Raw genomic sequence first — 14,971 nt, forward strand, 5'->3', positions numbered from 1 at the left:
AAAGAAAATACTATATATTAAGATTTTAAAGGTATATGCCCTCATGGCTGCCTAAAAGGTGCTCTTAGAAAGTCCAGAATACTTTCCTTATCATTCTTTGTCAAATTTGCATAAGTATGCACTTTTAGATCTTATGTAGTCTTTAATAATTTCTTTTTGTATATATATATATATATATATATATATATATATATATATATCGTGTGTTTGTGTGCGTGTAACATTGTTTTTCTCTCTATATCGATATTGAAAGCCTACTTTTTCTATTAAAAAATTATTAAAACAAACTTTTTAATATACCCAGTCATAGATATGCGAGCGACTTAATTGCATATTTCTTCGAAAAACGTGAGTGTCATTTTCACAAGATTTCGGTCGATGTAACTTCTGGGTTATCTTGTTGAACTCGGGAATCTTTCTGTAGAACTCGGAAATGTGGGCGGAATTTCACTCTACATGAGAATAATAGTTCGAAGAATCAAAATGATACGAATAATCAATTCTCATCTCAAAAATTCAAAAACATAGAAAAATAATGTTTATTAACCTTTGCTTTTTCAGCGGATATGAAAGAGGTTGATGAAACGCGACTGAAAACCCGAAAGGACATCAACCGATTGACAAAAGAAGAAGCATACGAATTAAGAGTTGCGATGGAACGTTTCATGGCCGATAAGTCCATCAATGGTTACCAAGCCCTGGCCGAATTCCACGGTCTTCCGGCCAAGTGCCCTCGACCAGATGCCCTCAACCGTGTGGCCTGCTGTGCCCACGGTATGGCCACCTTCCCTCATTGGCACAGATTGGTTATCGTTCAGTTTGAAGATGCCTTGTCCGCTCGTGGTTCACCCATCGGAGTGCCATATTGGGACTGGACCAAACCATTGACAAGTATTCCCCATCTTCTTTCTGATGAGACTTACCTTAACCCTTATACAAAGGAGGCGAAACCAAACCCATTCTTCCGGGCACCAATTGACTTTTTGCATGCCGATATCTTCACCTCGAGAAAGATTGATGAAAGGTTTGTATGGAACAATTTGATTTGTTTATTTTACGGCACACTAACCACTTTTTTTTTACATGGAGGTCACCACTTATCAAGGCCCGGAGGCCACTCGGGGATAAAGGTTATTGCGTGTACAGTAATCAATGGGATAATATCGTAGTAATCGTTAGTAATGGAGATTTAATAAAGTGTCTTACTTAAGGGAGCGGTTTATCAGGAATTTGTTTATGTTGGACTTGAAGACACCCAAGTTGTAGTCAGGTGGGAAACAGGCAAACGGAAGAGAGTTCCACAGTCGTGCACTTCTAAGAAAGAAGCTTTGCTCATGAAATCTACGCTTTGATTTAGGCACAGATAAAGAGTGGGGAAAATTAGTGATAGTGGTTTCATATAGACGAGTGTTTATCGTGAAAGATAGGCGAGGGGGGCAGAGATTCGCGCTCAGACGAGCACTTGCCATGTAAATAACGGTAAAACAAATACGGGCTCGCAATTTAGGATTGTTTAATTTTAAAGCATTCATGTAAAGAATGAATTGTAAACCAATAGGTGAACACAAACTGCTATTTTATTTATTATTTAAGAGCAATTAACATTCGTATATTTTCCGAAAGTATTAGTGCGTTAATGGCTGCAATGAATTTGATATTTACAGAGAGAAGATGAACGTGTGAGCGAGACTGATGAATAACAAAGAGATCTGTACAGGTCATTGTAGCAAATTAACCATATAAAAGTTGATTTGTTTCTTCTGTTAATGATAAGCAAATCTTATTTTTTTATAAATAAATGCTTCTACGAAATTATTTTTATAAATAAATGTTTCTACGAAATTATTTTTTTATAAATAAATGCTTCTACGAAATTATTTTGTATAAATAAATGCTTCTACGAAATCATTTTTTATAAATAAATGCTTCTACGAAATTATTTTTCATAAATAAATGCTTCTACGAAATTATTTTTTATAAATAAATGCTTCTACGAAATTATTTTTTATAAATAAATGCTTCTACGAAATCATTTTTTATAAATAAATGCTTCTACGAAATTATTTTTTATAAATAAATGCTTCTACGAAATCATTATTTATAAATAAATGCTTCTACGAAATCATTTTTAATAAGTAAATGCTTCTAAAAAATCATTTTTATAAATAAATGTTTCTACGAAATGTTTCTTTTTTATAAATAAATGCTTCTACGAAATCATTTTTTTATAAATAAATGCATCTACGACATCATTTTTATAAATAAATGCTTCTACGCAATCATTTTTTATGAATAAATGCTTCTACGAAATTATTTTTAATAAGTAAATGCTTCTACGAAATCATTTTTTTTATAAATAAATGCTTCTACGAAATTATTGTTAATACATAAGTGCATCTACGAAATCAGTTTTTATAAATAAATGCTTCTACGAAATTATTTTTTATAAATAAATGCTTCTACGAAATTATTTTTTTATAAATAAATGTTTCTATGAAATTATTTTTTATAAATAAATGCTTCTACGAAATTATTTTTATAAATAAATGCTTCTACGAAATTATTTTTCATAAATAAATGCTTCTACGAAATTATTTTTATAAATAAATGATTCTACGAAATCATTTTTTATAAATAAATGCTTCTACGAAATCATTTTTTTAGAAATAAATGCTTCTATGGAATCATTTTTTATAAATAAATGCTTCTATGAAATTATTTTTTTATAAATAAATGCTTCTGCGAAATTATTTTTTATAAATAAATGCTTCTACAAAATCATTTTTTATAAATAAATTCTTCCACGAAATCATTTTTTATAAATAAATGCTTCTACGAAATTATTTTTTATAAATAAATGCTTCTACGAAATTATTTTTTATAAATAAATTCTTCTACGAAATCATTTTTTATAAATAAATGCTTCTACGAAATTATTTTTTTATAAATAAATGCTTCTACTAAATTATGTTTTTATAAATAAATGCTTCTACGAAATTATTTTTTTATAAATAAATGCTTCTGCGAAATTATTTTTTATAAATAAATGCTTCTAGGAAATTATTTTTATAAATAAATTCTTCTATGAAAACATTTTCTCCATTGGTTTTAAACAATAGACAATAGCCTCGTCTAATAACCATCCATTCAAGTATTTATTTCTTGAAATAAGAAAACTATAATAACGGAAGTAAATCATTTCTCCTCCTTGATTTTAATTACTAGTTTTTATTGTAAATAATGCATTGTATATGATTAGTTTTTAATAACTTTAGACAAATTAGTGTTCATTTATTTACCTATAGTATTATTGTTCGTATATTTTCTTATAGTACTTGTATGTAAATAATTGAAGTGGATCCGATTATATTTTATATCGACATCGCAAATTCCATAATCCACGATGATATCCTTAAAACTTTGCATTCTTGTAAGGGTATAAAATATGGATTTATATCTCCAAATTATATCAATTACAAACTCGTGACATAACTTATAATTTAACCTCAGTCTAATGACTATGTGTGTATATGTGAGATATATGAAATACCGATGTATAGGGGAATATTATTACTATTATTTGATATTCAAACATATTTGTAAAGAGTGCATTGTATACTATTAGTTGAACACAAGTTGCTATTTCAACCATAACTTTAGAGGAAATAGCGTTTGTGTATTTTCTGTGAGTATTAGTGTGTAAATTAGCTAAAGAAACTCAAGAACTCGAAATTGTCGATTTTATAGTCCACGACGAACTCGAAATTGTCGATTTTGTAGTCCACGACGGTATCAAATAGTCCAATCACACGTGCTCTTGTGAGGATAAAAAAAGGGAAACAAACATAATCTTTTCTTCATTTCTTTTTAAAATGTGCCCAGTCTAATTACAATTTCTACGAGTAGCTATTCTTCAAATTCATACCAAAATCTATATCTATATGTTTTGGTTAAATTCTATCTAATGGTACCCGAAGTCATATTTTTCTTTTTTACACTTTTGAAATCACTACTGTATATTGGGTACAATATAATAATTAATAAATTAGTTCTATAATGATAAATACGAAATCTGCGTAGATTAAAATATCATTTGTAAACGTATTTTGCGACTGGGTAATGTCGCGCGGCGTACTAGTAATTAGATAAATATAGATATGCGTCCGTCGGAATGACGCTGACCATCTGATTATCCTGGAGGAATGATGGATGACTTTCATTGAATTGTGAAGCAAGGATTGCGCAATAGTGGCAAGGAGAAATAAAGGACGACTGGAGAAAATGCCGAGATAAGCAGAGAGCACGTAGAGTTCCTGGTATTTCCAACTTTAGTACTGACTAGGCTCAATGATACTTAACTTTGATGATTTAAGGGGAACCGGTGAGTCAAGTTGATTATGCCATAACCAATATAGTTACGGATGACTTGAAAGCATTTTTCTGTCTCTCCTGAACACTTGCCCAGTCTAATAAAATAAAATAAACCAGCAGGAAACATGTACGTATAGACGTAGGATTGATCTTTATGCATCTCAATCAATTTTTTTTTTTTTTTGGAATTTCATAAAAAACCACGACCTTTATTCCATGTAAACGATTCATTACATACTCTACATTGAACATAAGTTGCTGTTACCCAGAGACCGAGAAAATTGACCGTTTCTTTTGTTGTATATTGGGGGAGGTATATATTATGTGTGTGTGCTAAACTCGTGCATCGGTTAGCGGTATAAAATGTTCTTTCTAATGAATGTGTGTACGTTTGTTTATACATGGCATAGTAATCTATATGATATGTGTATATACGTGTGCTTGTCTAATCTAGTTTTTCATTTCTTCATTGAATTGATGCGTGTATAACACTTACGACAATGTTGATATATTAACAGATGCAGTTTAACAACGCACACGTAACATTTACAACAGAAAAGAACAAATATCAGTTCTCTGGGGTTTTAACATCAGGCCAATCGGAGAAACACGCCTGATCCGCCTTGTTTGACGGATCTTCGGAAAAGCTACAAAGAAGATTCATCCTAATGAATCAACACATTTCGGGTTGTATTTTCAGCAACTTTATTTACCGATGTTCCCCCCCCCATTGGAAGTCGCAACACTGAGTCTAATCTAACGCATTCTGATCCCTTCAACTAGAAGATTATTACTATAACCGTCCATGGATCGTCTTTCTCCCTCTCTCGACTCCGACTCGATGCACTCCCTCTCTCTCACGTACTCCCGATTCTTAACTAACTACATGATACCTATTTTTTCAAGTTCTAGCCTAATCCCACGTCACTTAAAGTGTCCTATACGTAAGACTACGTCAGACCCTAAAGATCAACCTAGTGTTTCCGTTCTTTCGATACATTGTGTATTGAATAACACAACATGGCATTTACGTATTATCGTTAACATACGGTGCACACACAAACACACACACAGACACACACACATACACAGACACACACACACACATATATATATATATATATGTTGAGAGGTATATTAAAGAGCTTTGCTTTTTTATAAGTTTACTTTTGCCTTTCATTACTGTTTCCATTATATATTTATTTTATTTCATTTCTTTATTTTGCTTTTGTAAATTATTTTTTAAAAAATCGATTGTTGGAGATCATGGTATTTGTTTCACAACAACAGTGTTACATCAATTTTAAAACTTGTTTCAGGATATGAATTTAATATACAACTTTACATCAATATTAAAATGTTGTTTAAGGATATTAGTTTTATAGACAACTTTAAATCAATTTTAAAACTGTTGTCTCCCGATATTAAACCAACAATTTAGTATGAGGAGAAGATGACCCTTGCCCACTAAAGGCGGCCTCACCCCGTATCATAGATAAAGTTAAAAAAAAGTAGATAGTAAGTTTATAATATGGCGTATATTTAGTTAAAAGTATATTTAAGAGTTATAATAAAGGGGAGATAATTCTGAAAATTCTTAGGTTCACATTGAGTTTTGTTTGTATAACTTTGTCTTTCATAAATTATTTAATATTTTCTTTTATTTTTGCAGATTATTTAAAAAACCGACTGTCGGAGATCATGGCTATTTGTATGACGGCATGATGTTGGCATTTGAACAACACGATTTCTGTGACTTTGAGGTTCAGTTTGAAGTGACTCACAACGCCATCCATGCTTGGGTTGGAGGTGACGAGCCTTACTCCATGGCCGCTTTGCATTACACGTCATTTGACCCAATGTTTTGGTTACATCACTCGCAAGTCGACAGGTTGTGGGCCATTTGGCAAGCCCTTCAAATCCAAAGAGGACTACCATACAAGGCTCACTGCGCAAATTCAGACGTCCATCAACCATTGAAACCATTTGCATTCGAGGCACCCCTCAACAACGATGAACTGACCCATTCACACTCGGTCCCCACCGATATCTACGATTACAGAACCGAACTGAAGTACACGTATGACACCCTGTTCTTTGGAGGCATGTCCATCCAGGAACTGCAACATCATATCGAGGAAAACGAAGCCAAGAAACGCGTATTTGCCGGTTTCCTTCTGATGGGCATTCACACGTCAGCCAATGTCGACCTGTACGTTGTGGCGGGAGAAAACGAATTTATGGCTGGTTCAATTGCCATACTTGGCGGCAGCAAAGAAATGACGTGGAGATTTGATCGAGTCTACAAACATGAAATCACCCATGCATTGGCTGCTCTGGGAGTCGATCACTTTGGCGAATATTCGCTGCGCGTTGACATTAAAGACATGAATGGAACTGCGTTGCCGCCCACTATCATTCCGGCACCAATTGTCATCTACACGCCACCAATAGGTAAAAACAATCGGTTTCCCTTTTTTGTGCTTGTAAATTACCTATTGATCTATCCGTCTACGTTGGGTTTTACGAAATATCCTCAATTGAAACTTACTTCAGAAAAGCAAATAACATTTTTTCTTACGGATAAAAACAAAATTAATCGCTAATTAAAACCAGAGGGAGATTCATGCTTCATTCCTAACGAAGGATGTGATTATTTAGCATGCTGGGTTTATTTTCCTGAACTTGTTTATTATCAAATTAAGCTCTTAATAAAATTTACAAATGTGATCAAACTTTAATATAAAAAATAAAAAAAAAATCCCAAGTAATTTTTATCATGTGTATACTATAAAATAGGGAGGTACTGATTGGTTCTAAAGTCAGGGTCCATGGTTTTGATTTACGAATTGGTTTACATTAGTTTCAATATGTAAAACTAAACTGACTATAAATTTATGAAATACCTAATTCGTTTACCGACCGAGACAAACATGCAGCTTCCGCTGAGAAATGTAGTTTCTAGGGAATATCAAATTGATATACGGTGCTCAGTCGCATATATTTAACAAGTAATGCTGATGTATAAATTAAAACATTTGAAAAAGGAATACGTTTGTAAAATGAGTTAAAATAAATGTCAGTTTTTGTCTCGTGATAAAAAATATGAACAGACAGACATAATTTCTTACAGGTGTTTATATTAGAAGATAATGTCGATTTGAAAATAAAAAGAAAACAGTTCTTGATTGTTTCTGTTTTTATTAAAATATAAATAGAGAATGAAGAAAAAATATTTCATATTTTAAATTGTTTTTAAACATTTATTGATATTATTGAAAAATAATATGAAATGTGTTTTTATTTTTATTTGCAGTGGAAAGTGTGAAATTGGACGAGATGCACCGCTCGAGGAAAGACATTGCCAGTATGACCCATCACGAAATGACTGACCTTCGAGCAGCATTGGCTGCTTTTGCGGCCGATAAAACTGTCACTGGTTACCAACAAGTAGCCGCTTTCCATGGTTCTACGAAATGGTGTCCGAGTCCTGAAGCTGAAGTGAAATATGCCTGTTGTCAACATGGAATGGCCACCTTCCCCCATTGGCACAGATTACTTACTCTAAACTTTGAAAATGGACTCAGAGATAAAGGTTATAATGGAGGTATTCCTTATTGGGACTGGACCCGACCCATCACCGATCTTCCAGCACTTGTAACAGAAGAGCAATACACAGACGAGAAGGGCGAGGTACATCCAAACCCATTCTTCAGTGGTGCCATTGATGAGGCCGGTGCTAAAACAAGTCGAGACCCATCAGCAACTCTCTTTGAACAACCCAAATTCAGACATTATACCCACCTTGCTGATGAGATATTTTATGCATTGGAACAGGAAAATTTCTGTGATTTTGAAGTTCAGTTCGAAATCGCCCATAACCACATTCATGCCTTGGTTGGTGGAACCGAGATGTACTCTATGTCATCCCTTGAGTACTCTGCTTTTGACCCAATCTTTATGCTGCATCATTCAAACGTCGACAGGATCTGGGCTACATGGCAAGCGCTGCAGAAGTTCCGTGGCAAGTCGTACAATTCGGCCAACTGCGCCATTGAAATGTTACGCCGACCAATGTCTCCGTTCAGTTTGTCGAGTGAGATCAACCCTTACCAACAGACACGTGAACATTCTGTTCCTTTCGACGTGTTTGACTACAAGAAGGTTTTCCACTACGAATACGACACGTTAGAACTGAACGGCCTGTCTATTCCACAACTGTCACGAGAAATCAACCGACGAAAGGCGAAGAACCGAGTGTTTGTCACGTTTATGCTGGAAGGTCTAAAGAAATCTCTTCTCGTTGAGTACTTTATTAAAGACGATGCAAGTGATAATAAAATGAAAGCTGGCGAGTTCTACGTGCTGGGAAGTGAAAACGAAATGCCATGGAAGTTCGATCGATCATACAAATCGGACATCACTCATGTGATGGACGAAATGAAGCTACATTACACCGACAAATATCATATTGAATATGAGGTTAAGGATATGAAGGGTGAACATGTCGAGAACGTCAAACTCAACCCGACAGTTGTGTTTCAACCAGGTCTTGGTAAGTATTAAACCGAATATTCCATAGTGTGTGTGTGTGTACATATGACTTTAAAATGACTATAAAATAATATATATTTTAAAAATTAATATATATTTATAAGCTGTCTTCCATGTAAAAGATAGAGATTGTTTTGTTAATTAACTTTGATTTTGATTTGATGTCAAAACATCGTTAATTCACTACCCGCACAGCAACAGCCGAATAGTGTAATGGGGATAAGCTTTGACTGTCGTTTGCGCGGTCGGGTTTCGATCTTGGCTCGCGGTAGTTGTCTGTCTAGCCGCACTGATAAGCTGTGATACAGCGAAACATTACTGTATGTGGATGACTATATATATATATATATATATATGTACATACACATATATATATATATATTTATATATATATATATGTACATACACACATATATATATGTACATACACACACATATATATATGTACACACACACACACACACACACATATATATATATATATATATATATATATATATATATATAATCAGGATTAAAAAAAAATGTATTAGATCTTCTCCTCCTATTTCATTCAATGCATTATCCTGAAGTAATATTTATTTTGTCCATTAATAAACAATGCGTAAAAGCGGCCTCATCAAATATGCACAAAATGATGACGTAACCGATTCTATGGCACACATTGTGGATGACTATATATATATATATATATATATATATATAATGTATGTATGCGTGTGTGTGTGTTTGTGTGTGTGTAAAAAAAAATCAGGTAATTCCTGTAAGAAATCTCTAGTAAGTGCTCAATGCAGAGCAAAGCATACATATACGATCCTGAACAGAAGTGTGCGTTCTATCCGAACTATTATCAATGAACCAGAGGTCATCTCGTCAGTGTCAGACAAGGCCAAACTATTTGCACATAACTTTGCAGCTAATTCTTCTCTATGCGACGAAGGCCATCAACTCCCTGTATTTCCACCTACAATACAGAACAAGCTAGGTAACATACAAATATCCGTGCATGAGGTCGCCAAGCTAATAAATAACCTAGATTCCAGTAAAGCAACTGGCCCTGATGGCATCCCAATTATAGTGTTTAAAAAGCTTCAGCCAGAACTTGCTCCCATACTTACGAAACTATTTAAGCGCTGCCTTAAGGAGAAGTGCTTTCCGACTCCCTGGAAGATCTCATCAGTTTGCCCTGTATTTAAGAATTCAGGTGATAAGTCATCTCCCTCTCAGTACAGACCAATAAGTCTCCTGTGTGTTATGAGTAAGTTGCTGGAATCCATATTAAATAGAGAAATAGTCAACCACCTCAGCAGGAATAACCTTCTTAGTGACACACAATATGGTTTCCGCTCTGCAAGATCTACCGCAGATGTGCTGACGGTTATATTCCACAGGATTAGTGAATCTCTTGACAAAGGCTTCCTTTCTAGGGCAATTGCTCTTGACATATCAAAGGCCTTCGACAAGGTATGGCATAAGGGTCTACTTCACAAGATTTCCAGCTACGGTATAACTGGAAATGTTTTCTCAATCATTAAATCATTTCTCTCCGATAGGCTCATAAGAGTAGTGGTAGATGGACAAAAATCGGAGGCCTGCAATATAAATGCTGGAGTCCCTCAGGGGTCAATCCTGGGCCCAACTCTCTTCCTGATCTACATCAATGACCTCCCTAAACATACTTAAATCATTCGTTGACATCTATGCTGATGACACGACCATCTACGGCAACACATCAAAGGCTGTAAATGACAAAGTTCTCTCTGATTCTCTCTCCTCTGATCTCGAGCGCGTGGTTCAGTGGGGAAAGACGTGGCTAGTTACCTTTAATGCATCCAAAACCAAACTCCTATCCTTACATCATCAACGCTCTGATCCCCAGCTGGCATCAATTGTGATGGATGGCTCTCGTCTGGGTGAGGCCCCGTGTTTTGACAAGCTTCTTGGTTTGACCTTTACTCATGATCTGAAATGGAACACGTACATCAAGTCTGTTGCCAAGGTCGCTGGAAAGATGGTGGGATCCTTCTGCCGCTCCAGAAGATATCTCACTACTGATGCAATTCTCTATCTATATAAAAGCTAAGTACGTCCAAGGATGGAATAATGTTGCCATATCTGGGCAGGAGCGGCCAAAAACAGCCTATCCTGCCTTGACAGAGTACAAAATAGACTTCGTGGCTTTGTGGGGGATGCCCTTTTCTCTACCCTGCAACCTCTCTCCCACAGAAGAGACGTTGCGAGCCTATCCTTGTTTTATCGTTATTTCCATGGCAGGTGCTCGTCTGAACTCCAATCTCTGGTCCTCCCTCGCCAATCTTTCACGAAAAACACCCGTCTAGCTGAATCCACTATGAAAAATTTCCCCCACTCTATATCTGTGCCTAAATCAAAACGCGGATTCCATGAACAAAGCTTCTTTCTTAGAACTGCACGCCTGTGGAACTCTGTTCCGTCTGCCTGCTTCCCACCTGACTACAACTTGGATGTCTTCAAGTCCAATATTAACAAATTCCTAATGAACCGCCCCCTTAATTAAACACTTCATTAAATCTCCACACTAACGTAATGTACTTGCAATAACTCTTATCCCTGAGTGGCTTCCGGGCCTTGATAAGTGGTGATCACTGTGTAAAAAAAAAAAAAAAATAAGGGTAAAAGAAAAATATCCAGTTTTCAATCTAATTCAAGCCTCATCAGACAAGACGTCTCGTTTAGTGAGAATCCGCACTGGGTTAAAATAAATTCATAATTTGATTGGGCTTAAATTGTATTGGATTTTTCTTTTAGTCTTAGATATGAGACGTCTATGGATAGCCATGTATATAATCTTGGAAAGTTACCCGTTTCGTCTTTCACGACTTATCAGTGTGGCTAGACGTAGCGAGTGTATTCATTTCGGGATTTGTAAATCAAACGGCTCGTCACATTCAATGTTGCAAACAGTCCAGGCTCGTATATGTTACGGTAACACACAAGCAACTTACGTCGCGGAATGCAACCATATATATATATATATATATATATATATATATATATATATATATATATATATAAAATGAATAAAATCAAATTATGCAAATTAACATTTACAAAGTTGATTATTCAACAACAAGGAATACATACTATAAACAGTTATTTCTTTATTCCATGGAGTTTAAAATATCTAACTAGTGTCTTTAGAATAAAAATAAAACTATATATATGCTATAACACTGCTGATTAGCGCAAAAGAATGAAAACTATAGTGCTCGAAAGAAAAGTAATGTTCGAGAAAGCATATAAAAATGTAAGAAAAAGGATATTTAAAGTGATGTCCGTAAATGAATATGAAGTCACATAATAGAATCTAATCAATGAAAATGAGTTAATGCCGTAAATCTTTAGACCTGGTGTGAGAATATTCAGATCAAATAAATCTAAAATCCTTGGTTAAATATTCTACTACAAAATTGAGACAAGCTGTGTGCCTAATTATATATATATATATATATATATATATATATATATATATATATATATATGAGAGAGAGAGAGAGACAGAGAGAGATTAATTCATTATCAGCTTTTTCGATTTTCAAGGCTCATCAGTGTGGCTAAATGTAGCATAACTCGAGCTAGAACAGTCGTATGGGTCCGGCACTGTATCGATTGAACGACTGGATCTACTATCTAAATCGACAAACAATAAAGTGTTGCCCTATTTTTTTCGGTATTATATAATTAATTTGGACTTTTCAAAATAACTTAAAAACTCTAACCTTAATTTTAAGTCCACATTTAAGACTTATCCCAATGGGCACATAAATTTTTTATGAATCGTGACCATGTAGAGTTTAAAATATTAAAATTCCTTATAAATAAAACTTTAAATATAATCGACAAAACTTTTTAAAAAGGCGCGCCAGGATGCGTGTCTAACTATAGAATTGTTATTTACAAAATATTTTGCCGTTAAAATTGCTGATGTATTTTATTTTATTTTTACTTTAGGTCAATTCGACGAGGGCAAACTGTGGACAGATCCAATTAGCAGCGCCAGCCGAATTCGAAAGAACCTTCTCAACTTAAACAAAGGCGAAGTCCAGTCCTTGAAAGCAGCATTACAACAAATGAAAGATGATGGAAAATTCGAGCAAGTCGCGTCTTTCCACGGCCTTCCCGCTCAATGTCCAAACGAAGATGGCAGCAAAGTATTCACTTGCTGCTTGCACGGCATGCCGACTTTCCCTCACTGGCATCGTCTCTACGTTGCCTTGGTTGAAGACGAATTATTAACCCGTGGTTCCGGAGTTGCCGTACCCTACTGGGATTGGACCAAACCCTTCCACTCCTTGCCGAAACTACTCAGCGATGTATCTTACTATAATTCCCGTAGTCTGAAGATCGAACGTAATCCCTTCTTTAAGGGAGATATCACCTTCGAGCACGCCATAACTGACCGAGACATTCAACCGGAATTGTTTGATAACAATTATCTTCACGATCATGTGCTATCAGCATTTGAACAGACCGATTTTTGCGAGTTTGAGGTTCAATTCGAAGTACTCCACAACACAATCCATTCTTGGCTTGGCGGTCGCGATCCCCACTCCATGTCTTCCCTCGACTACGCTGCCTACGATCCCGTTTTCTTCCTTCACCATAGCAACGTGGATCGTTTGTGGGCAATTTGGCAAGAGCTTCAGCGTTACCGGAAGTTGTCATTCAATGAAGCCAACTGTGCTCTGCCCCTGATGAACCAACCAATGCGGCCGTTTAGCAACAGCACTGCTAACCAAGATTGGTTGACCTACACATACAGCAAGCCGAGCGAAGTCTTCGATTATCAGAACGTCCTGCATTACAAATACGACACTCTCTCTTTCGATGGACTTTCAATTCCGGAATTAGAAGCCCTTCTTGAAATCAGGAAAGCCCACGATCGTGTCTTCGTTGGTTTCCTCCTGCATGGCATCCAGGCTTCTGCGGACGTACGTATCTACATTTGCGTCACGACAAGAATCGGGCAAGACAACTGTGGCTATGCGGGAATATTCTCGGTTTTGGGAGGAACATCTGAGATGCCCTGGTCATTCGATCGACTCTTCCGTTACGAAATCACTGACGAATTAAAATTACTCGGTCTGGATCATGACAGCGAATTCCATATTAAAACCGTCGTAAAAGCCGTTAATGGATCCACCATAAACCAGAAAGTATTTCCTGATCCAACTATTATCTTCGTTCCTGGTCAAGGTAAACCTTTCTTCCTTTGTTATTTATGTTTTAAGCCTCGCAAAATAACAAACAATATATATATATATATATCTAATGTGTGTGAGTTTGTGTGGCAATTAACGTACGAAGGCGCGTCTTCGGACTAAGTGCGCAGATATATTAAAGTAAATAAATATTTAAGCCTGACGATTTTAGTTGGAATGAAACCCGGATGTTTATATAGCTTAATTTTCATAAATCTATTTCCATACTTTTCTACTAAGCTTTAGTAGCGTTTTGAATGGCAATGCAAATACTGAAAAAATATATGTAATATATTATATTACATTATAATGTTATATGTGTATATACGTGAAATATTATTGTTTGCATGTAGATCATGCCTTCATGAAAAATTTGCTATCCTCTACTTCAAAGAACCCCAACGTCTATTAAACTGTAGAAGAGAAATAGCAAATAACTGTGTTCACAAAATAAAATTTACTCTAGGATAGCGGTACAAAATAGTTTTAAAACTAACAAAAACAATAGAAAATAAACATGAATATACATAAACGATCACACATATATGTATGTATATATATATATATGTATATATATATGTGCATATATGTATGTACACATATATATATTTATATATAAACTAACAATAAAAAAACACTAACCTAGTTTTAAAACAGATCCTTTTTCCGATAAAATGCATGTCCATTGGCTGATAGGAAGGGACGCGGTGGATACTAGAAAGCTGATTGGCTAACTAAAATCTCAATAGGAGAGGAGCATATAAAAACGATAAGCAACCACAGAATTCGTGTATAAGCCTGAGGAG

General features: G+C 35.2%; 1 protein-coding gene across 1 annotated transcript in view; it reads left to right on the plus strand.

Moving 5' to 3' along the window:
• The window catches only part of LOC145254506 (hemocyanin G-type, units Oda to Odg-like), a 43,578-nt gene that overhangs the window by 8,496 nt on the left and 20,111 nt on the right, over positions 1–14,971 (plus strand). Inside the window, exons 4-7 of the mRNA XM_080113032.1 lie at positions 562–1,024; positions 6,044–6,825; positions 7,688–8,926; positions 12,916–14,160. Coding sequence (XP_079969158.1) covers positions 562–1,024; positions 6,044–6,825; positions 7,688–8,926; positions 12,916–14,160 — 3,729 coding nt within the window. The remainder of the gene's footprint in view (positions 1–561; positions 1,025–6,043; positions 6,826–7,687; positions 8,927–12,915; positions 14,161–14,971) is intronic.

Source organism: Euprymna scolopes, chromosome 30 (assembly GCF_053919585.1).
Source record: "Euprymna scolopes isolate OS-2025 chromosome 30, ASM5391958v1, whole genome shotgun sequence".
NCBI classification, from domain to species: Eukaryota; Metazoa; Mollusca; class Cephalopoda; order Sepiida; family Sepiolidae; genus Euprymna; species Euprymna scolopes.